The 24,953-nt window shown below is 48.6% G+C and overlaps 1 protein-coding gene across 1 annotated transcript; it reads right to left on the bottom strand.

The window, feature by feature from the left end:
• Positions 1-6,390: 6,390 nt before the first annotated feature.
• WDR73 (WD repeat domain 73) lies at positions 6,391-19,365 on the bottom strand. Its single transcript, XM_032624251.1, has 8 exons — positions 19,293-19,365; positions 18,695-18,762; positions 18,298-18,386; positions 16,082-16,170; positions 15,385-15,449; positions 9,666-9,827; positions 8,978-9,337; positions 6,391-7,873 (listed from the first exon to the last, which is right to left on the bottom strand). Exons 1-8 carry the CDS (start codon positions 19,331-19,333, stop codon positions 7,638-7,640), a joined length of 1,110 nt encoding a protein of 369 aa, XP_032480142.1. The 5' UTR covers positions 19,334-19,365; the 3' UTR covers positions 6,391-7,637.
• Positions 19,366-24,953: the final 5,588 nt, after the last annotated feature.

Below are 24,953 nucleotides of genomic sequence, written 5' to 3'. Positions count from 1 at the left end.
TCCCAACTCAGCGCCTGGGCACAGCACGCAGGGCCAGTGCTGACCAGCTACGGCCCATTTTCTCAGCTGCAGTTCCAACTTCCTGGGGCTATGCCTTTTTCCACTTGTCCTTCCCTTTGCTGTTTCCTCTGCCTGGAACACCCTACCATCTCCTTGGCCTGAAGGAAAGATGCAACCCAAATATCACCTTTCCTGATCACACCTGGTCTCTAGCCAAGCGGAGGGGCATACTCAGCCCTCTCTGCTCCTAGAACACACGACCCCTTCCCTCTATGGGTGTTACCCCCAAATCCCCCACCAGTGGAGCTATATTTCTATATCTCTGTATCTCCTATCCCAGCATGGTTCTCGGCGCACAGCAATGCTCAGTAAATGCTAGTTGAGAGAATCAGAACCTATAGCATCACCTCCTTCTCCCACGGCTCTGGGAACACCTGCTTCCCTCCCTAACCTCCAGTGACTCGACTCGTTCACAATAACCAATCACGGAGATCATGTGTGGGAGGGGCGATTCATTTATCCTTCATTCATTCAACCTGTGCTGTGCTCTCTCTGTCTCACTGTCTCAGCCTGCCAGTTTCTTTCTCACCTCTGCTTTTCTCCACAGGTGTCTCAGTCTCTGAGGCATGGCCTCTTCCACAGACCCTTGTTCCTGCTCCCCAGAAACCCAGCCCCACCCACGCGGAGCCGACCCTGGCCCTGACTCCATTCTCCCTGGTGGACTGGAGTTCTGTGTTATGTAGTTCAAATTCTCTGAGAGAAGTTCAGATTGGCTCATCCTAGTGAAAGGATTTGGGTCCCTGGGTCACACGTCCCTCCCTGGGCCAAGCCGCTGTGGCCGGGCGGGGGTGGCTGACTCACACTTTCAGAGGACCTGGAAGAGTGGGAGGCAGTTCCAGAGAAGGTCCTGGGCTGAGGCCCTAAAGACACAACCTTTAAAAGTATCCCTTGCTCCCCTGGACATGCCTCAACATGCCTCCTCCTCTGGCCTGGTGACACCCTTCTCACCTTGACACATTCTGTTCTGGAACACATCCTTCTGAGCACACATACGCAAGAGCTGCCCCAAATCGAATTACTCACCTTCTCTACGTTGTTATTTGCAGGGTTTCTCGCTGCTCCTCTTTCATCCTCTCTAAATAGCGGCTTGGTCTTTTTTGTATCCTTGAGCTTTTGTGAAGCCAAAACAGTTCCTAAACTTTCTCTGCCGTCCATGCTGCTGAGTCTTCTGTCCCGCTGCCAGAGTGGATCCTGTGCTGATGTCAACGTGAATCGCTTACTTTCTTTCGGTCCCCTAAGGGGTTCTCTAGGGCATCTTCCTAGAATTGCTGAGAGAACCCCAGGAGTTCCTCCCTGTGGAATATGTCCGTTCTCAAAGAAGCATTTTGGCAGTTGGAGGTGGGGATTTGTGCTTGTCATAAAAATTGGGGGCACACCTGGTGTGCGGTGATGGGGGCCACATAGATGCAATGCAATTGTTGAGGCAGTCCTGCACGAGGGTCCTGCTGGGCATTCTTGAAGGGCGGTGATCCTCAGCCTGGTCCACAGACTTGCAGCGTGGGCATCACCCGGGACCTTATCTGAAGTGCAAATTCTCCAGCCCCACCCTCAAACTTGAGGTGGCTTTTTAATGTGGTGACTTGGCTGGGCGGAACCACATGCCCCAGAATTCACTCCCCTGTGTGTTTCCAGGTAGAGTGGACCACGAGAGACGTTTCTGAGTGAGATGTGCTGGGTGGAAGGGAAGCCGCAGCCATTCTGGTTTTACGCTCGGGCGTTGGGGCAGGTGCGGCTGTGACTCACCGGTCAGTGTGGATTATCTGCCTGCAGCTGCTCCACCTTCCCGTGACCTTCCTTAAGCTTCTCCCACCCCTAGGCCGGGGGTGTGTTTAGCTCAGTGATGAATCGTGCAGGTGACCTGCATCAAGACTGGAGACAGCGAGAGTTGACAGGTTCCAGCTGGTCCTTGCCATCCCCTTCCTGCCTGCCCTGTGGGCCCCAAGCTCCAGCAGCAGATGGACAGGAAGACAGCAGCCTTACAGAGACTGTGGGCCCAGCTCCCACAGGTACTCTGTGTGTGTGTGTGTGTGCGTGTGTGTGTGTGTGTGTGTGTGTGTGTGTGTGTGTGAAATAACTCCTATTGGTCTGCTTCTCTCACAACACCCTGGGTAACATTCCTACTGATCAGAAACTCTGGGAACGGAGCCCAGCAGTTTGTGTTTTAACCAGTCCCCTAGGTGATTCTTATGCATATTACAGTTTGAGAACCACTGATGTAGGGGAAAACCTTTTTACAATTATGTGTGCCTAGAACCTAACTTTTTTTCTCTCTTTTTTAAAATTTTATTTTTATACAGCAGGTTCTTATTAGTCATCAATTTTATACACATCAGTGTATACATGTCAATCCCAATTGCCCGATTCGTCACACCACCCCCACCCCCTGCCGCTTTCTCCGCTTGGCGTCCATACGTTTGTTTTCTACATCTATGTCTCAATTTCTGCCCTGCAAACCAGTTCATCTGTACCATTTTTCTGAACCTAACTTTTTACAAATACACAAGGAAAGTTTTGCACAGCTTTAATACACCTGAATTTCCCAGAAACTCAACTACTGCGTAAAACTGGAGAAAACAGTACTTTCTTTTGTTCAGAACTTTCCAGAGTTGTTCACCAATTCAGAAAAATCATGTTCTTGACTCTTGGGTGTTAGTCACAAATGCAGCACACCAGTCTGGCTGTATAATCATGGCTGTCCTGCTCTTGATTTTACTACATACATGCAAGCATCTGATTACCTCATTATGTGAAAGAATGAGCATTTACACTGAAATACAGAATCTTTTGTATTTTATTCCCTTATATTTTATAGTGATTTTGATATTAGGTTTGTAAACAATCAATATTCCCTGTAAACTTTTATTTCAGGATAGTAAAGGGGTGTTTAAAATATTGGTTATATACCATACGACCCAGCAATCCCACTACTGGGCATATACCCCGAGTAAACCATAATTCAAAAAGAGTCATGTACCACAATGTTCATTGCAGCTCTATTTACAATAGCCAGGACATGGAAGCAATCTAAGTGTCCATCGACAGGATGAATGGATAAAGAAGATGTGGCACATATATACAATGGAATATAACTCAGTCATAAAAAGAAACGAAATTGAGTTATTTGTAGTGAGGTGGATGGACCTAGAGTCTGTCATACAGATTGAAGTAAGTCAGAAAGAGAAAAACAAATACCATACGCTAACACATATTTATGGAATCTAAAAAAAAAAGGGTCATGAAGAACCTAGGGGCAGGACAGGATTAAAGACGCAGACATAGAGAATGGACTTGAGGACACAGGGAGGGAGAAGGGTAATCTGGGACGAAGTGAGAGAGTGGCATGGACATATACACAGTACCAAATGTAAAACCGATAGCTAGTGGGAAGCAGCCACATAGCAGAGCTCGGTGCTTTGTGACCACCTAGAGGGGTGGGATAGGGAGGGTCGGAGGGAGGGAGATGCAAGAGGGAAGAGATTTGGGGATATATATATATAGATATATATATATATGTATAGCTGATTCATTTTGTGAATAAAACAGAAACACACCATTGTAAAGCAATTATACTCCAATAAAGATGTTTTTAAAAAAAGTGTTTTCACCAAAATCTTAATATAGTTTGTCTATGGGGAATAAACAATAAAAATGTTCCTGGTTTGTAATCATAAAAAAAAAAAAAAAAACCAGAATGAAGCCGTTTATTTCCAATACATTAAAAGCTATTTGTGTATCCTTTAGTCTTTTTGTAGCTTGTGTCTGTTTTTAATAACCTATGCCTGTTAGGCTATTTTATTTAAAATTATACTATCTTTTGGAATTCCATTAAAATGAGTACATTTCTCCCCATTGCAAAAAAAATATATTGGTTATAAAAGGACTGTTGTGGAGTGGAGTGTTGAGGCCACTGCCTAGTGTGAAAACCTGTGGTGCTGTGTCTGAGCACAGTTTCTTGGCCAAGTTTTGTTATTAGGATTTTACAGTACCTTCATAAAATGAGTTTTTAGATTTTTTTGTGTGAAATAGTCTCTATAGCATGGGAATTTTCTGTTCTTTAAAAGTTTGAAAAAAAATTATTTACAAAATTGTCCCCCCTCCCCATATTCTTTTTGGTGTTATTCCTTGAGTAGTTTTTTCTTATTGGATAATTCAGATTCTCTACTAAAAAAAGAAATTTATAAAAATCAATGTATATTTTCAAGAAAATTAACTGTTTACCTTGAGATTTTCAAATTAATATTGTGCACACTATATTCTCTTATAATTCTTGTTCTCTAGATCTGTTGTGATATCCTTGTTCTATTTTCTTTATTCATTTTATTCCTTTTTCTTGCTGGAGGAGGTTTGGCTGTGGTGCCAGTCATTTGCCTGTTTGTCCTCAGATCCATCCCGGGCCTGTACCCTGCTTGCTGCATTTCCCAGGCTCCCTTGCTGACAAGCTCCTGCCAGGTTTGGTCCATGGCACAGGCAGGATGTTGGACGGTGGAAGGAGAGAAGCCTGGGGACTTCTTTCTCTGTACTTCCTGTAGTCTAGCTGTTTGCAGTCTCAGATCCTGCCCCGGCCCCAGCCACAGCCAGGCAAGATCACTGTGCTCAGTTCCCACTGGGAGGCCCCATTCCTGGGCTCTGGGCAACACACCCACCACCTCCTTTAGGCTAGGCCTCACCTTCCCTTGCATCCTCTTTCAGATTCCACATAATGAAATTCCCTCCACTGAATTATCTGGTGTGGATTCAGTCTTCCTGGCTGGACCATGACTGACTGATGTATCAGTATTTTTCAGAAAAGTAGCTTTTCTTCTTTTAACGTTTTCTTTCTTTCTTTTTTTTAAATTTGGCTGCGTTGGGTCTTCGTTGCTAACCATGGGCTTTCTCTAGTTGTGGTGAGCGGGGGCTACTCTTCGTTGCTGCTTGTGGGCTTCTCATTGCGGTGGCTTCTCTTGTTGCAGAGCACGGGCTCTAGAACGTGGGCTTCAGTAGTTGTGGCTCATGGGCTTAGTTGCTTCATGTGGGATATTCCCGGACTAGGGCATCCCCTGCATCGGCAGGCGGATTCTTAACCACTGCGCCACCAGCGAAGTCCCTAGAAAAGCAGCTTTTAAATTCATGTATCAATTCTACTATTTTCTAAATTATTCATCTCTTTTACTTGGTGAAATAATATAGTTTAGCCAGTGCTATGCTGGTAATCCAACTCTCTTGAAAAAAAAAAAAAATCCCTGATTTGTCATATAGGTTTCCTCTTCTATCTGAAAACAGAGCGTTCCTGTGAAGCTTAAGCCGAAATGGTGCACAGCAAAGAAGAAATTACCTTTTTCTGGAAATGAATCTATAGAATCAGTTCTCATGGGGCGATGGAGGGGAAGAAAAGGATTAGAAGGAAGACTCCAGACGATGGTAAGATCACATCTTGAGTCTGAAATTGTTTAATTACATCTCTCCAAAATGTAATGCTCGGGCTTCCCTGGTGGCGCAGTGGTTGAGAGTCCGCCTGCCGATGCAGGAGACACGGGTTCATGCCCCGGTCCGGGAAGATCCCGCATGCTGCGGAGCGGCTGGGCCCGTGAGCCATGGCCGCTGAGCCTGCATGTCCGGAGCCTGTGCTCCGCAACGGGAGAGGCCACAACAGTGAGAGGCCCGCATACAGGAAAAAAAAAAAAAATGTAATGCTCATTCATTACATTTGTTAAATTAATTAAAAAAAAATCATTTCATTGGAAAAATTATTAGGTTTTTCTTACTTCAAAATAATTCCTAAATGCTATGGGTCAAATTATACCCCCTCCCACCCCCATAACCCGCAATGTAACTGTATTTGGAGATAGAGCTTTTAAGAGGTAATTAAGGTTAAGTGATGTCATAAGGGTGAGGCTCTAATCTGAAAGGACTGGTGTCATAAGAAGAGGAACAGAGACGAGGGCTTTCTCTGCAGGAGCACAGAGAAGAGGTCATGTGAGCACACAGCAAGATGGTGGCCACCTACAAGCCAAGAGAAGAGGCCTCAGGATGAAACCCACCTAGCCAGCACCTTGATATTGGACTTCCTAGCCTCCAGAACTGTGAGAAGTAAATCTCTGTTGTTTAAGACCCCAGTCTGTGGCATTTTGTTATAGGAGCCCAGCTGAAGAATACACCAAGTAGGCCCAACTGAGAGCCAAAAAACCAGAGCCCACAATAGTCAGTTTGTTTGGGGTGATGAAAAGTTTTGGAAATAAATAGTGGTGCTGGTCATGCAACATTGTGAATGTAATTAATGCCACTGAGTTACACACTTAAAAATGGGGAAAATGGCAAATTGTTAGATATATTTTACCATAATCTTTAAAAACTAATAAAGTAGTATACCAAAACCCATTAAATTGTACATTTTAAATGGTTGAATTGTATGGTATGTGAATTATATCTCAATAAAGCTACTTTTAAAACAAATTAGAGCCCAAACTGACTAGTAATTACATAATTTCAACAAGAAAATTGCTGAAAATCCTTTAACAAATGTGACAGTGAGGAATCACATGCAGGTACACTTTCATATTTGCTACAGGTCACCAAAAAGAAATGTCCTTTGGGCCTACTCCCCTGGGGGGCAGGGGTTGGAAAGCATCACCCTGGTGAAGGCCTTGTTCCAGTGAGAACCGCCCAAGAGGAGGGTGGCCAGTCTCTGCCTGAATGCCAGCTGCAGGTGGTACTGATGAGAATGCCTAGCTCCCCACCCTGGCTGTTACCACCTTTAAAAACAGCTGCCCCCAAAGAACGAAGCTGCTCCTCTGTACCTTCTGAATTGTGTACCATGTAACAGCTGTTCAAGGCAAAAATGTTTTAAAATTTGGCAATTTAGTAGATAAAAATGGCATAACCTTATTTTAATTGCTATTTCCTTAACTGCTACTGGGGTTGACTTTTTTCATGATTGTCTGTCACTATACATTTTCACTTCTGTAGAAAAGTTCACAGAACCTGTTTACGTTCGTTGGCTCTTCAGATTCCATGATGTTGTGAATGCAGACAGGGGTAAAATGCTGCCATTTTACACTTGGGGGAAATGGGGCTCCCAGATCTAAGAGTAGCTACCAAATCTTTATTGTGCCATGAATCCTACCAGTTATTATTATTTATTATTTATTTGGTTGTGCTGGGTCTTAGTTGCAGCAGGTGGGCTCCTTAGTTGTGGCTCATAGGAGCCTTAGTTGCAGCACATGGGCTCCTTAGTTGCGGCAGGCAGGCTCCTTAGTTGTGGCATGCAAACTCTTAGTTGCAGCATGCATGTGGAATCTAGTTCCCTGACCAGGGATCGAACCCGGGCCCCCTGCATTGGGAGCGCGGAGTCTTAACCACTGTGCCACCAGGGAAGTCCCCTTACCAGTTAGTTTTAAATATGTTACTTCTAACTTTCCCAGCAGTCCTGCCAGGTAATTATTACCAGTCTCATTCTACAAATAAAGAAACTGGGACTGAGAGGCTGGTTAACTTGCCCACGGCCACTCAGCTGGTAACAGGGCTCTGTGGTCACTTGAATCTTGAATCAATATCCTTGCTACACAGCAGCTTCCTAGGGCCTGGGCGGAAAGATGCTGGAGTCAGCGGGCAGCATGGAGGTCCACCCAGTCCCATACGTGCAGAGAGGCATCACTTGCTGCGGACAACAAAGTCCTCGGTTTGCAGGGGTGCCAGGTGTGGGTGGTGACCAGTGGAGCAGTGTCCATCCCATTGCCGTCTAGGAAGATGTGACCTTTGTGAGTGAAGAGAGGTTCTACTTGGCGCCCCATTCCACCCCAAGACGTGACGTCATAGACCTGGACCGTCCCATCAAAACCTGAGGAAGAACAAGAGAAGCGAGCATTGACGCTGAATCTCTGAATGCTCTACGGAACCAAAACAGGCTAGAGGATGATGAATCAAATAGCCACAAGATACCTAAATTCCAAGGGAATTCCTTGGCGGTCCAGTGGTTTGGACTCTGCGCTTTCACTGCTGAGGGCACGGGTTCTATCCCTGGTCGGGGAACTAAGATCCCACAAGCTGTGCAGTGCAGCCAAAAAAATAAATAAATAAAATTAAAGGCCAACTGAAGGGCATGTAACATCTGCCGTCAATGTCGGCGGCTGATGACTCCAAGGAGCATATAACGATAAGTGTCTGTTGTCCATCTGTCACGTGCCAGGCCCGAAGCTAATCTTGCATTCTCTCTTTTAACCCTCACAACTGTATGAAGTAGGTACTATTATTTTCCCCAAGAAACGGAGGCTTTAGAGACTTTTCAAACCTCTTCCACTTGCCCCCAACTCTAATCCCTCCACATGTGAGTCCGTCTCAGCAGAGGGCCTTGTCTCCTACTTGATGGGGGAAAGAGAAGCCTTTAGAGAGAACTACCCAATCCTGGTTCTGCTCTTCTGCTCTTTCTGGATCCTGCCATGACCAATGACCCTCTCCTGCTCTCTCAACTATTCTTTCAACCTCTCCCCCCGTCGGAGGATCCTTCCATCGGCTTTCAGATACCTCATTACACACCCTCACTCAACTAGATACTGCCGGGCCAGACCCAGGAGCCTGCTGACCTAGCCAGCTTGCTGTAGTTCTAAAAGCGAGTAGACTGAGCGGCACCGCTGAGACCTTGTCGCCTCTCCCTGGTGCAGCCCATGGCTGTCCTAGTGTCTTACCATCCGCAGCCTCTCCACCAACCTCAGAACTGAATTCCTGCTGCGACAGGAAAGGCCTGCTACCAACGTGGGGAAGTCTGGTAGCCAGGATGTGGAAGGGCCACCACTAAAGAACCTGGAGAGCTAATATGGAGCTTTTCTGTGAGCAACCTTAACTTCTGGGGCCAGATTTACTGCAGAACTACGGGCTCCTTCCTGAGCACCCAAGAGTCCCCGGAAGAGAGAGATCAAGTGACAGACACAAAATCCTCTCAGCGTACCTGAAATGGCCAAGCAGTTGTCCAGGCCTGGAGCCCAAGTCACTCGCAGCAGCTCTGGGTCAGGGCTAGGCATGGACACTGGGCACTGGACCAAGCTCACTGGCTGGCAGAGATCCCGGGGGTCAAGAAGACAGAGCTGCCCGTCCGAGCCAAGGCTGGCAATGCTGGGCCCAGGGCCCCGGCCCCCAGCTTCTGCACACCACCTCCCTCCAGCGGACCCAGAGCCGGGCCTGAGGTTCTCTGACGGGGTCCACTTCTGGCGGGTGTCGACAAGCCCCAGGCGGCCCGAGGTGCAGCAGAAGGCAAAGGTGTCTGTGTCCAGGACCTGCAGGCTACTCAGCAACTCGTCGTCACTGACACCTGGACGGCGGGGCGAGAAAAGTGGCTGCAGTCAAATGGGTCCAGTGGTTTGGCACCGTTGTATGGTCCAAGCCCCTTCCTCTGGGCAGCTCCCCACCAGCCCCCGGCCGAGCGAACCACATCCCGCTGCCTTCTCATCTCACACGGTCCGCCCGGCTGGTTGGGTGCCGGTCCCGGGACTGCCTTCCCCAGCCCCAGAACAGGGGCCCCCGAGGCCTGGCCCTGCCTCTCGCTCATCTCGTTTCCCCAGCAGCTGGCACACAGGGTTGGATTTGGTTTCCAGTGTGGCTGGGTGGGGCTGGGAGGAGCCGGCAAGGGGCTGCGGTACCTGAGCTGTAGGTGGTCTTCTGTGATTCCAGATCCACCACCTTCAGACTGCTAAGCCTGGCCCCGTGGAGGACTCCGGGCGCCGCCGACGAGAAGATGGCCACCCTGGGCCAGAGACACCCCTCCTCGCACACATCAATGGTGCTGACAGCCTTAATGACATCTGGGGGAAGATGGAAGTGGCTGAAGTCCAGAATGTTAATGCAGGTTTGAAACATTCCATGGTGAAGGCCTGCCAGAAGGTCAGGGGAGACAGGGCCTCACGGCTGGTGAGAGAGGATGTGGAGACATCATCACTGTGCGTTGTGTTTACTTTTTGGAAACTGTCAGAAGCACTGTAGTTTCTCTATAATTTGTCTTTTGAACTGTTTTGCAAATGGGATATAATGAATCACAGCAGCCATCTCAAAACCTCCCCAGCAGTTCTGGCTTTTTATAGTTTTGCGGAGAACAAATAAAGGAAGAGAAAAGGAAAGAACACACCGATGATGTTATTTACACCTTAACTGAAAATAACAGGAATGGAGTTCATGAAGTAATATTATTTCTTCAAAAACATGTCCCATGACCTCAAGCAATTGGCCGAATCCTAACAGGTCAAGGTTATAACACAGATGTCTTTGTCTTCAAACATAAACAGGGCAAGGAAGTCCACATCTTTTTTACACTGAACGTTAAAAAGACATACTTGCCCTCAGGTTAAATCAAATTTTAGCTTTGTTCACCTCAGTCTGCATTGACAGCAGACAGGTTCCCATCTCTGCATTCTCCATTTATAACATAGTTCAGAACAAGTAGTTTGCTGTACAAACTACTTAAAGGGAGATGCATATTTTCCATTTTATATTTTCTTGCTCCAATAGGGAGCTCACTGTTTGGTTTCACATTCTCTGAAGAAAACAAAGATCTATGTATTTTTAAATTCTAGAGGATAGGTAAGAGGATGAGGAAGGGATGGATGAGAGAAGGAACACTAACGCGGCTTATCAAGCGAGCACGTGGCAGTCAGCTCCCTGGAGACAGTTCACATACAAGGAGTCACAGAAGGTGCGGCCAGGCTGGACTAGGATGCAGAGGCCCCTTGGGTCCTGCTCCTCAAGCCACAGACTCTCAGTGCACTTTGTCTAGACTTGCTGAACATAACTCCTCTACCCTAGGAGCCGCGGAGGTCGGAGCAGACACAACAGCTGAGCCTCAGGACCGTGTGTCTCCGGGGAGTGCCAGTGAGGCTGCGATTCAAACCAGCCCAGCACAGCTTGCCTCACTCCCCTGGGCCCCACTTAAGCGGCTCCCTTTTCCCTTTCCAAAGACTGAGGAGCCTGGAACAGATTCCCCAGGACCTGCTGCTCTGAGCCAGGGCTGGTTCTCAGGTGTGATTTGTCCCCTGACGGCGGGGAAGGAGGAGGTCAAGGGACAGCCTGCAAAGGCCTATTTCAAAGATGCCGTAGAAAACAAAGGCTTCAGAGCTCCTGACTGGAGAGTTGTGCTCCGTAGTTACAACAGGAAAGCAATGCAGGTTCCTCCTCATCCCCTCTCTTGTCAGTGTTAAAATGCCCCCTTTAGGAAATCCACACCAACTAGCCAAATGAAAAGAAAAACTACTACAAAATCAAAGCAAAAGATGCAGTAAGGCACCTCCAAGAACTGGGCAATAAAAGAAAGAAGGCTGTCTGAAGATTAAACCAACAGAACGGGTCGGAGCTGCAGTGGGCACACTCCTTAAGGAGTCAGAATGGCTCCACACCTGCAGTACTGAGCTAACGTATTACCATGTCTAAAGGAAAAGTGGTGGCCATGAGAGGGGGCTGTTCTGCCACAACGGCAAAGAAAATGCTGGGGCCCGTCCACGGCAGAGAGAGCCACTCCAGACAGAAGTTAACTTCAAAGTAGAGGCTGCGGGAGACATTCAGCTGAGGCTGTTAGGTATGTCTCCACCTAAAGACCTTCTCAGTGGACTCCTCAGCCCCAGAGCTGAGAGGAGAGGCCACAGGCCCTCCCTCCAGGGGCCTGGAGAGCCAAGCCTTCACAAGTTCTATACCCTCTGCCTAAGAGAGCTTATGAAAACACCATTTGGAAGCCTCGGAGCTGATTCCTCTTGTTATGGTTATGTTTACCATGCAGGCTTTGACTAGGTTAGGTCTTCTATAGGAAAAGAATAAGGATCTGGAATATTCCACTTTTAGGGACACTTATTTTTTCATTATAAACTAATAAATCTGCATTCTGGTTTATACAGCAGTCCTGTGAGTCTGGTGAGCGCGTCTGCCCCTAATAACAGATTAGATTTGTTCTGGGTGTGCTGACAGAATCAGGTTTCTGAGATACCAAAGCTGTGGGTCAAACCTGGACCTTGGAAAATTCACCAAGATAATGCTACATTTTTAGGTGTCTAGGAAAACAGCTGGCCAGCCTTCCCCAGATTCTGGAATATTCTGCACTAATATCCAGGGGAAGGTAACTATCTGATTTCCTACTCTCATATGAGTATCAGAGCAAGTCTCCTTGGGCCTAGCTCTCCTGGGCCTGGGGCTACAGGTTCTATATGGCACCTGGTAACCACCCCAGGCACCGTCAGGACAAAAGAGCTCCAAGGCGCCCCCCTCATCTTTAAACCACTGCTGCCCCACGCAGCCTATTTTTAGGGAAAGATAAAAAACAACTATAAGTTACTGACATAAGGATAGACATAGAGATCACTGGAACCGAACGGAGAGTCCAGAAATAAATCCTTATATTCACGATCAACTGATTTTCACCAAAGGCACCAAGGCAGGTCAGTGGAGAAAGGCCAGGCTTTTTGACAAAGGGTACTGGGACCACCAGACATTCATATGCAAAAAGATGAACTTAGACCCCTCCCTCATACCTACATACACAAAAGTTAACTCTAAAGAGATCACAGACTTAAATGTCGGAGCTAAAACAATAAAACTTTTGGAAAAAAAAACATTGGGGAAAATCTATGGATTAAGTAAAGATTTCTTAGATATGACACTGTTTTATTATTAAAACAGACCTCATCAAAATTTAAAACTTTTATGCTTCAAAGGACACTATTAAGAAAATGAAAAGACAGGGAGAAAATATTAGCAAAACATATATCTGATAAATAACATGTATCTAGAATGTACAAAGAACTCTCACAAGTCAATAAAGACAAAACAGCCAATCAAAAAGTGGGCAAAATATTTGATAAAATATAAGCACCAAGAAAGCAAGGAACATCTATGTGAGTGCTTGCTGTTATATCCCCAGAACCTTGCCCAGTGCTTGACACACCGGAAGCACACAATGAGTAACGACTAAATGATGAAATGTTAGCTACTGCTACAAATAACAGTAATAATAATAATAATATTATTATTATGTGCCCTTTCATAAGTAGATCTTACTTCCAGGAACCAGATCTAAGCAAAATGGTGGCACAGACTATGTTGCCAGTCAGTAAATACCCTATGACCTTTTTTTCAGAGCCCCTACATACTATACTGAGATCAATTATTATTATCTAACTATAGTTACCACCAGGCAGAGTTATAAGCAGACTCTGAAGTCAGACTACATTTAAGTCTTGGTTCTGCAACCATCTTTGTGACTCTGAACAAGGTCAGAGAAAGACTCTGGGAAAGAGTCTGTTCTCAGGCTTACGAGAATTTAATGAGGCCACACATGGAAAGTGATTAGTACAGTGACTGGAATATAACATACACTCATTAATATTACTGCTACATCTTACAGATTGTTAACTAATCCGAACAAGTATCTATTAAAATGTACAGTGAAACTGGCATATCAAAGGGCCTGTGACAGCTGTTATCTCAGCCTGCTAGGGGGGAAAAAAATAACAACAAAACACCCTTAGGAAGATTTGAATAGGCATTTTACCAAAGATACACGAATGGCTAATAAGCATATAAAAAGATGCTCAACATTATTAGTCATTAAGGAATTGCAAATGAAAGCCACATGATATACAATTTCACATCCATTAGGACTGTTTTAATAAAAAAGACAGATAATAACAAATGTTGGTGAGGACATGGAGAAACAGGAACCCGCATACACTGCTGGTGGGAATGTAAATGATGAAGCCATTCTGCAAAAGAGTTTGGGAGTTTCTTACAAAATCAAACAAACAAAAAACAAAAAAAAATTTTTTTAAAAATCAAACATAAGTTTACCACATGATCCAGCAATTTTATTCCTAATGTCTATCTAAGACATATGAAGACATAGGTCCACAGAGACTTGTACATGAATGTTCTTAGCAGCATTTTTCCTAATAACCAAAAATCAGATCCATCAACTGGTGAACAGATAGACAAATGTGATACATCCATAAACGGAATACTGTTCAGCCATAAAAAGGAACAAACTGCTGATACACGTTATGACATTGTATGACATGGTGGACCTCAAAAGTACTATGCTCAGTAAACGAAGCCAGATACAAGAGACCACATGTTGTATGATTCCATTGATATGAAATATCCAGAAAAGGCAAATCTATCATAGAGACAGAAAGCAGATTAGTGGTCGCCTGGGGCAGGGTGTGGGCATGAGGGTTAATCGTAATTGGCATGATGGATCTTACTGGGGTCATGAAAATATCCTAAAAGTGATTATAGTTGCACAACTTGTTAAATTTACTAAAAAGAAAAAAATCACTGAACTGTATACTTAAAATGGGTGACTTTCAATAAAATTATGAAAAAATAAACAATCATAACTACAAATAAGTATATACACACACCTGGAAGCTACAGCATAAGACAAGTGACAAGGAAGAAACAACAAAGGAAAGTCCACAGGGTCAGTGACCTCAAAAACCAAATGAGGACCAGAACCACCTTCCCGCAGCAGTGAAGCTTGGGGAGAAGCCAACAGCTGCTATCGGTTTCTGGGAAGCATCCAAGTGAGGCAGAGGACCACACAAGCCAAGGGGCAGTTCCAAGAGCGGCTGCCTTTGTCTCTGAGGCCCGCTCCCATGCTGGTCAGCAATGCTCTAACCCAAGGAGGGATGGCAGGGGCTGGATCAGGGCTGCAGGCTTCGGTGCCTGCCTGACAGGGGAACCGCAAACCTCCTGCTGGAGGGGATACTATGAGGGAACTCCCCCGACTCCCAGAGGAACAGGACTAACGCTTCCTGCGCCTTTCCCAACTTTCCTGTTCCTGTTGGGCAGCAAAGCTACGTCTCTGAGTCGGAGACTGGTCAGCCCAGCCTTGTGCTCACTCACTGTTTTCCCTCCCTGAGAGCAGCATGCCTGCAGTGAGAGGTGACCTCCCTGCTGCCTTCGCTCTGCCCCTGCCTGGGGTGGGAGGGGCCCGAAGTTCACCAGGTGCTCTGCCTCTGGCTGGGCTGGTAAACTCAATTCCTGAAGCAAGCTATAGGAAGCTCCACCTGGGGCTTGTGTGTACTGCTGTGGCTGCTAATTCACCTTTGCTGCATTAAAGTAGATACTGCATTTAAAAAAAATTTTTTTGGCCACACCATGTGGCATGTGGGATCTTAGCTCCCTGACCAGGGACTGAACCCGTGCCCCCTGCAGTGGAAGCACAGAGTCTTAACCACTGGACAGCCAGAGAAGTCCCAGTAGATACTGCATTTTAATTCCCACTGGCTCTGAGTCTGTTTCTTAACTGGCTCAGATTAGGGATTGGGGGTGTGAGAATAACAGGCTTTCCTACAAACCCAACCAAACCGAGTCAAAGTCACTTACCGCTGTCCTCCGCAACCTGCCACACCTGCAGGTAACAACCGGGAAGGCCACTGGTCACCAGCAACCTATTCAGGATGGATAAGAAATCTCAGCCCAGACAGTGGGGAGCTCACCCACACAGCCCTCAGCCTCTCCCCCTCCAGCCCACTCAGCTTGGGATTCCTACACTCCCTGTATCAGGAGAGCTTATGCAGGGAGGGGTCATCAAGATCAGTCATCCTCATTTAACAGAGGAGGAGCAGGCTTGTTCCCCTTTAGGGACAGGTCCACAGCTCACAGAGAGTCGTGGGACTGAGCCCTGGCTTCCACGTGGCATGACGTGTGCTAGAGGACCCAGCAGGAAGCCTGAACACAGAAGCCTCACCCAGAGGCTCTGGCCTCTGCCAACTGAGCTATTAGCCCCAACTACCCATCACCAGCTCTCTGAGAAGCTAAGAGCATCCCTTCTACTTTATATCTATTCCCTAGAGCAACGCCAGCAATCTGTGGGTTATCATAGTCAAGAGGTCTTGTGAGGGACCGTAAAGCCACCGAGCACTGGTTTCTTTGTATTCCAGATCAGTGTGTGCACATGCCCTCCCATGTGCCCCTGTGCTGAGGTGGGATGGGGAGGGGTGGTGATAAAGATACAGGATACCCCTAAAGTTCCAGCCACTCCATCCTGAATGGAAGGTCTGGGTCACAGAGCTGACCATACCTGGTGTCTGGCACATACTTCAGATCAAAGACAGACCTGTCTGAAAATCCTCCATGGCATACCTTGAAATCTCTTTCAGGGAATAAGCCCTAAAATACAAAGGGGTGAAAAAAAAATACAAAGGGGTGGCCAGTCAGATAGGGGACCGCTCTCCAAAGGAACGTTTCAGACAAGTTCTAGGTAAGGAGCCATAGCCCAGCCTGGCAGGAAGCCACGGAAGCCGCTCAGGTGGCAGTGATGCTTCTCTGGGCAGGGCCTCAGGGTGCTGTTATTTGCAAATGTTGGTCTCAGCTGCTTACACAGATAGCTTCCTTTCTTTCCTGCACACCCAAAACCTTTCTTCTAACCTTTCACCACGGCACAAGTGTTACATTCCAAGCCTTCTTAGAGGAGTCACAGAGGCTTAACAGAGAAAGGTGGAATGTATCAGCCAACTAACACAGCCCCATTCCTCCCCACACCTCGCACTGTAAGTTAGGTGGGTTCTTCCAGCAATAAAAATACAACTGCCAGGACTTCCCTGGTGGTTCAGTGGTTAAGAATCCGCCTGCCAATGTAGGGGACATGGGTTCGAGCCCTGGTCCGGGAAGATTGCACATGCCGCGGAGCAACTAAGCCTGTGCACCACAACTACTGAGCCTGTGCTCTAGAGCCTGCGAGCCACAACTACTAAGCCTGTGTGCCACAACTACTGAAGCCCGCGTTCTGGAGCCCGTGCTCCGCAACAAGAGAAGCCACCGCAGTAAGAAGCCCACAAGCAGCAATGAAGAGTAGCCCCCGCTCACCACAACTAGAGAAAGCCTGTGCAGCACCAAAGACCCAATGTGGCCAAATAAATAAATAAAATAAACTAATTAATTAAAAAAATACAACTGCCAATTATCCAGTGCTCACTGTGTCAGCCACCCTGTTTAGTGCTTTACTTTATCACGTTGAATTCTTACAACCGCCCTGTGACCTGGGCAGTATAATTATCCCTGTTCTAAAATGACAAAGCCAAGGCACAGGGAGCTTAAGCAACTTTTCTAAGGTCACAGGGGTTACATTATACATCTGAACCCAAGTCTGTCTAACCGAAGTCCATGCTCTTAGCCACTAGACTCTACTATCTCCACGTGAGGAACCAGAGGCAGGGGAAGAGGAGGTGGCCACAAGAGAACAGAGGGAAAGCCAGGGGTGAGGCGGGAGGTAAATCAGGTCTCTCATCAAGGCTCAATTTTGGTGAGCTCCTGACTCAGCTTGAGGGGTAGGGACGAGGAAGATCAAGAACATTAGGAAGGAAATTTACCCAAGGGCAATAAAGGCAGGACTGATCTAGCCAATGAGCCTGAGTGATTTTATAGTAACATTAGGCAGCTATCAACTCTTCGTGACACATTCTTATCTCTTGGCTTCTGGATCACTGGCCTTTTCTGAGACTCCTCCTACTTCAAAGACTATTCTTTCTCAGTACTCCTTGTGGGTTCATCATCTTCCTCTACCCATTTCTTTTTTTTTTTTGCAGTACGCGGGCCTCTCACTGTTGTGGCCTCTCCCGTTGCGGAGCACAGGCTCCGGACGTGCAGGCTCAGCGGCCATGGCTCACGGGCCCAGCCGCTCCGCGGCATGTGGGATCTTCCCGGATCGGGGCACGAACCCGTGTCCCCTGCACTGGCAGGCGGACTCTCAACCACTGCACCACCAGGGAAGCCCCTTTCTACCCATTTCTTAAGTGTTCTCCCTGAGGTTCTGTCTTTAGCCATCTTCTCCTCTTATTCTTTACATACTACACATTCATCCTAGGTGATCTTAACCATTCTAAGGTTTCAACCACCCTTCATACTCTAATTGCTCCCTAAATTTTTTTTTTTTCCGGCCGTGTGGCACAGCTTATGGGATCTTGGTTCCCCAACCAGGGATCGAACCCGGGCCCCCTGCAGTGGAAGTGTGACGTCTTAACCACTGGACCACCAGGGAATTCCCCCCAAAATCTATTCTTGATAAAGTATAATTGACTTCTTGCTCTAGGAGCCCTCTGTAAATCACAGGACTTTCTGTACAACTTACCTCTGTGCACATTTGCCTCCCTTTATTAGACTATAAGGGCAGGCCCAGGGCTTACAGTTTCTCTCTTTCTAGTATCCAGGACAATATTTGGTAGACAACAGGAGCTCCATAAAGATTTAATAAATGAGTAGAAGTAGACACATATACTCAGCATAAATATTTCAAGTTACCTGGTTTTCTTTTACAGAAAGTCTGAGAGGTAATATCAGATGAAGAATCTCATTTTTTTTCAGGCTTTCATAGCCAGCAACCAAGATTCCTGGAAAAAGAAGCAGAATAAGCTGTGACAAAGTGCTAGAAAGATTCTGGACCACAGCTGGGTCCAGACACTCTGCCAAATCTCCCAAAGCAAAGATAAACTCTTCTGCCATTGGTATGCAGCCTTGTACTGAGGGATGGAAGAGATCTAGATCTTCATAAGAGAAATATAATGCTGATGGGGCATGAAATTGCTACAAGTGACCAAGAGGCCCTCAAGCTCCCAGAAGAGGGGTTGGGTCCCTCTGGGCCGAGCTCCTGAGTTCCAGCTTGAGGAGTGGTTCTTCAGGGCCAGGCAGGGCATATCACCTTTGTCACCAATCCATTCAAGGACTCGAGTGGCTCCCGAGAGGTCGAATGCATGGAAATCCTGGTACCTGCATGATAGGGACACAACATCACACGATGCATGACACTTTACAGCTGTTAAAGAACCTGAGATGTTAGCATGGTTCGGCAGTTGGGGGCCCAGGCTCTGGAATCAGGCAGAACTGGGATCAAGCCTTGTTACACATTTCATCCCCTGTGTGACTGGGGGCAGGCCAGTCACAGTTTCCCTGAGTCTCGCCCTCATCTGTAAAATGGAACTCCTAGAGTACTCAGACTTCCCAAGGTTGACGTGAGGAATCGAGATAATCTTTAAGGTTTAACCCAGAGCCTGGCGCAAAATAAATAGTCACTTATGTTATTATTATCCTCCACAAGCACTGCCCCTACTGGTACTTCACACAATTTGCGCACACAGGAAGGTGCCATTTCCCAGCTGCGGGTGCCGAGGCCCAAGCGGAGTCCTCCGTACAGGTCCCACCCCACATGCCGCGGGTTCCCTGCGTGCTCCATGCCGCGCCCGTCCGCCCCCAAGCCAGCTCCAGACCCGAATTCCACGTCCCAAGCCCACACGATTTACAAGCGCAAGGATTCCACCAGCCAGTCCTCAGCGGGCTCCATGGCAACTGTCGCTTCCGGTACCGCACTTCCGCCTCTGAACCTTCCTGGGCAAGCGCGGCCCTCTCGCGAGGAGTGGGGCGCGGCCTGGTCTGACCCGGGGGCGGGGCCTTAGAGGTGCCCTAGCGCCGCCGCGGACCTGCGGTACCCTTAACTAGCTATGTCCGGGATTCTCCGGATAAACTCTCCTGGAAATAAGACGCAAATTCAGGGATTCCCAGGATGTCAGTTCCGGGCGGGGCCTGAGGGACCAAATACACGCTCGTTTTATGACCCGGTATTTGCAGATCAGAGAAAGAGGCCAGATAAAATACAGGACGCCCGGTTAAATTCCAATTTTAGGTAAACAACGAATAATTTTTTTCGTTTAAGTATGTCCATGCAATATTTAGGATATCTTATACGATAAGATAGGGGCATCCTGCCATTCCTAAGTGCTAGGCATCCACAGAGGTAGGCAGGGGCAGGCCCCCCAGTGCCTTTCTCCCTGAAGGGCCTGGGAGGGGTCAGGGTAGTGGTTTTCTCAGAATAACAGCCTCAACCTCACAGAGTGGTCATGACAGTCAAAGGAGATCATAGAAGTAAAGTCCAAGTACCATGCCTGGCCCTGGGCCGGACAGTGTTTTTACTCCCCCACCTCCAGCTCTGCCCAAGACCTCACTTCTGAAGTCCCACCCCCCAGGGCGAAGTACTGCTTCCTCTGAGATTCTCTAGTTGGTCTTCATGTTCCAGGCCTTCGAGACCACTGGCCCCGGAGGGGACATTGTCTGCCTTCAGACTCAGCCAGCCCGAGCACCTGGCCCTTACATCTGAGGTCTCCAGAGGCTGGTGGTTCTTTTTTTTTTTTTTGGCCACACTGCGCGGCATGTGGGATCTTAGTTCCCCATGGGGCTGGGGATGAACCTTTTGTAGGGAATGCCCCTCCCTTCTTTCAAGATGTACATATTACATGCTAGGCATGGTGGGGGACACAAAGTTAAGGCAGCCACTGGTGCTGCCAGGAAGCTCACAGACTGGCAACAGCTCCTGTTTGCTAAGTGATTTCTATGCATTAGGCATCATGCTCAGCATGTGACACAAATGGTCTCATGTAAGAGGAGAGGGGCACTACTGTTCCCATTTTATGGATGAGGAAGATGAGGCTTGGAGAGGTTAAATGACATTTCTAAGGTCACACAGCTACTAAGTAGCTAGCTTATGAGCCCAGCATGCTGTCACCAGATCCCCCATTCTACCACATTACACTGCCTTCTTCACATAGCAACGAAGTACCAGGGAAGGTGGTGTGGGATGGGGACAGCGCCAGGGACAGAGAATGGAGGAGTTTCCCCTCTGCCAGGCTGGAGATGAAAGCTGGCTTGGCTTCAGCTCTGGGGCCTTGAACCCCATAGGTCAGTGGTTTACAATCCAGGGTGATTTTGGCTCCCTCCCCTGTCCCCTCCCCAGAGGACCTCTGGCAATGTCTGGAGGCATTTTTGGTTGTCCTAACAGTATCTATCCATACTCTAGTGGATAGAGACGAGGGACACAGCTAAGCGTCCTACAATGCACAGGACAACTCCCACAACAGAGAACTGTCCAGCCCAGAATATCAAGTGCTGGCGTTGAGAAACCCTGCCACTGGTCACTGAGGCAGACAAGAGACTGGGAAGAGCACTGGTCAAGGTGAACAAGGTCTAGACTCTGTCTTAGCTGCTGACTAACTCTTTTCATCCCTTCTCTGAGCCTCAGGGTCCCAACAGGCACATACAGGGCACAGGAAAGGTGGACAGCTGGGGTGGGGCAAGTCTGTGTAGACTGGGGTGGAGGTAAGGGAAGGTCCTGCTGGATAATCCCAGGCTGTGACTTTAGACTGGGCAATGGGTGAGGGGAACGTCTTCCCCTACTTTTTGTTCCATGGGGTTTGCTGGGAAGGTCAGCTTTCTTTCTTCAGAATCCTCTCCGTTTGAGCTCTAGATCACAGGGAGAACCTAGAATCGCTGACTTTCTTGGGTGGGCCTATCACACCCTGGCTGGGCACTCAAACCGTAAGCCCAATGCTGGATCCAGGGGCAGCCCTGGCTGAGCCTCTCCCGGGCCTGGCTCACCTGGGTGTGAGGTGCTGGGCCGCTGAGGCTCATGCCCAGAGCTTTCTTTTGCAGGAGGATCCTGAGCAGATCATGACTCAGCTGCAGTCTCTGGTCCCTCATGGAGATGTGGGGAGCTGTCCCCAATAGGGATGGGCTGGGGGGCTCCAGACTCTTCTTGCCCATGAAGTGACCTAAAAAGGAGGTGCTGAGGCACAAGGAAGTCAGGGAGCAAGGATCCTATCCCAGTGGGAAAGCTCCCCATCTCTCCCACTTTTCAGTTCTCATGGCAGGAAGATACACAACCTTCCTCCTCCTTGTCACCAGGAGCTACAAAGACCGCGGGTGGTGGCAAAGCCTGTACCTCAGCTTTTCCTGAGCAGGTAGATGGGGTGGAGGGGATGGCACAGCTGGAAGGAGGGTGGGATGCCCCAGGGCCAGGAAGAAACTCTGCCAGTTGTGCTGTCTGCTTAGAAGAGGGACGGGAACGGCAGAGAAGGAAGTGGAGAAGAAGAGGTGTCTGGAAGGTGGAGGTGCAGAGAGAAGACACACCAGAGGTTAGAAGATTCAGTAGAGTCTTGTCTAAGAGAAGGGGCACGGGCTGGCAGGTAGATTTAGGATCCAGCCCCAGCTCTGCTTTAAACTGTATGGGTGAGTGATTTAACCGTCATTGGGTCTGGGTCTCAAGTTCCCCATCTGTTAGATGAGTTCCAGGGTCCCCTCTAGCCTGGACACTAGTGTCCATGGCTGAGGAGAGGCCAGAGAAGGAAAATGGGGTCAGAGCAGGGTGGGGGGCGCTTGCCCGTACCGCGAAGACTTACCGGTGGCCCAGAGATTGCCCCGCGGGTGCACTCGGATCTTGCTGGCCCGGCTGCGGGGCTCCGGGAGATCCCAGCTAAACGGGGCGACGCCGGCAGCGAGCAGAGCGAAGAGCAGAAGGCCCCCGAGCAGCCGAGCGCCCCGCGCCCGCAGGGTCATGGCTGGGTGCCGGCCGCGCCTCAGTTCAGGTGAACTTAGCCACGGCTCAGGTCCCTGACGCGCGCCTTCCCTCCTTTTAAACCCGCGCCCCTGGGGGCGGAGCCTGTCCCGAAGAGCCCGCCCCGGCGCGCTCGCTGCCGCTCCCGCCCCGCCCTCCTCCGACCCTCCTGTCCTCGCCAGCCCTTGGGCGGGGGTCTCGGTTAGGGGTCCCCTCCACAGCCCGCACGGCCGCACCCCTAACCCCACGTGGGCACCGCTTCCTCAGGGCGTTCGGGCCCAAGCCCACCACCTTCAAGCTGGGGACCTGGGCAAAGCCGGCTCCCCTGGCCCTCCCTCACCGCTCCCAAGGGCTTTCGGCCAACGAGCGGTTCCTTCACCTCTGTGCCTCTTTCTAAGGGTAGAAAAGGGGGCGAGGACGCCTCCTGTGTAACACAGGCGTTACAGTGCCCAGCATAGTGCCAGGCACCAGAGGAGCTCCATAAAATGCCAGTTGGCCCTTCCCTCCTGGGGAATCTGACCGGGTTCACCCAGCTCTCTGCCTTCTCACAGCCGGCACTCACCAGGTGCTGTGGTAATCACAGCAGGTGCTCAGGGTAGGAGTGCAGAACGATGGATGGCCGAGCCCTCCCCTCCCCCACCCTCCCCCCACAGATGGGCGCCCAGCTTGGGAGAGACTGGCTTACCAGTTGGCCAGGAGGCAGATCTTTGGGTCAGGGGAGTGAAAAGAGCACTGGACCAAGAGTCCGTATACAAGCTGTGTGACCTCACTGACCCTCACCTTCTTCGATTGTAAAATGGCAATAACCACATTGCCCTATTTTTAATAGTTTTACATTTTTTAGCCCCATTATTTTGTGGCAGGAAGCAACAGTCCTATAGGACTCCCTCTCAAAGTCAGCACTCTCCTCCTTCAAAGGACCTGGCCAGACTTGTCTTGGAAATTCTGGGTCAGTGGCAGCACTTAATGAATAGAAGACACTGTGCTCCAGAATAATACATTTACTTTTGCTTAAATGTTTACTAAACACCAATGTTCAGAGCACTATGCCAGGCACAGGAGGGCAGGGACACAAAAGATAGTGCCCTGCTCCCACAGGAGTTTACCATCTCATTAGAGAGACAGAGTACAAGAGGAGTGAATGATGGAGGAGCAGGGTACTGACCAACCCCTGGGCCCTGGACTCTTCTCAGAAACACTGCACAGTGTGGCTGTGACCGAACCTACTCCCCAGTCTGGCTCAAAAACGGTACTTGCTATTATTACTCTTGCCATATGTAGCTCAGCAAGGCCTGCTAGCTCTGTGGATCACCATCTTAAAAGGGGAAGCGTGTATGAGAAGCTGGTTGTCATGCTGAGCTCCCAGAAAGCACGACACACAGGACAAGGACATTCCATTTCCGGCTTTTTTCCCAATCTCCTTCTCATCTCCCACCCTGGCATTTACACCTCTCTGTACTCTTGTCACTGCTTAGCCATGGTGTACAGATATAGCTCTTATCACCTTCCCATAATAATCATTCCCTTTTCAATCCCCTCCCTCTCCTCTGCATCAATCACAGCACCCATCCTATCTTCTCTGGTCCTCGGTCATAGAAATTAGGAGGTGGTACTGAGTGCTGCCTCACTTAAATGCTTGAAGGAATCTTATTTGGTAGGTTTATCTCTCCTCATTTTATAGCTGGAAGATGACTCAGAGGTTGAGTCACTTGCCCAGACGTCACACTGGAATCAGACTTCGGGTCCGTTCAGATCACTCTGTCAGGCCCCCAGAGTCATCAGGGACAGATGCTGCTTTCCCTAAACCACACCCACTCCCGTTTTACTTTCCCATTTAAATATCAAGTTGGTTTAGATTTCTCAAGGGTGAGAGGGAGCAGGCACTGAGAGTTTCATCTCTCTTCTGTAGGTGACCCTGGGACCTTGGTTCTGCTCTGACAGGTTCATTTATACTTAAGCAAGCCTCCCCTGACATAGCCTGCACTCGCAGCTCCAACCACAGCTGTGAAAATGACCCCAGATGCCCCTAGGATCATTTTATCTGTCAGCTTAGCACAGGAAAAAAGGGGCCTCCGAGGACCCTGGAGAAAGAAGCAGGGCAGCAGCTCCACAGCCAACTATCAAACACTGTCCCAGGAATGTGAAGCATCAGGCACTGCAGAGAGGCGGGCTTGCCCAAGACAGCACTTCCAAGTCAGATCCCTCATGGAGTGCTAGGCTGAGTTTAGAATGAGGATCTCAACTGCAGACTGCCTGTTCCCCAAGTCCTCTCTCCCACCGGGAAGAACGACAGTGAATCACATGCACGTGCATGGAGAAGCTCTTCAGAGCTCACTCTTTTTAATAAATTTATTTATTTATTTATTTATTGGCTGCATTAGGTCTTCATTGCTGTGCAATGGCTTTCTCTAGTTGCGGTGAGTGGGGGCTACTCTTCGTTGCAGTGCACGGGCTTCTCATTGCCGTGGCTTCTCTTTGTTGCGAAGCACAGGCTCTAGGCACGCAGGCTCAGTAGTTGTAGCTCGCGGGCTTAGTTGCTCTGCGGTATGTGAGATCTTCCCGGACCAGGGCTTGAACCTGT

Source organism: Phocoena sinus, chromosome 2, assembly GCF_008692025.1.
Source record: "Phocoena sinus isolate mPhoSin1 chromosome 2, mPhoSin1.pri, whole genome shotgun sequence".
Classification (NCBI taxonomy): Eukaryota; Metazoa; Chordata; class Mammalia; order Artiodactyla; family Phocoenidae; genus Phocoena; species Phocoena sinus.
This window is presented reverse-complemented; position numbering and strand designations above follow the sequence as displayed.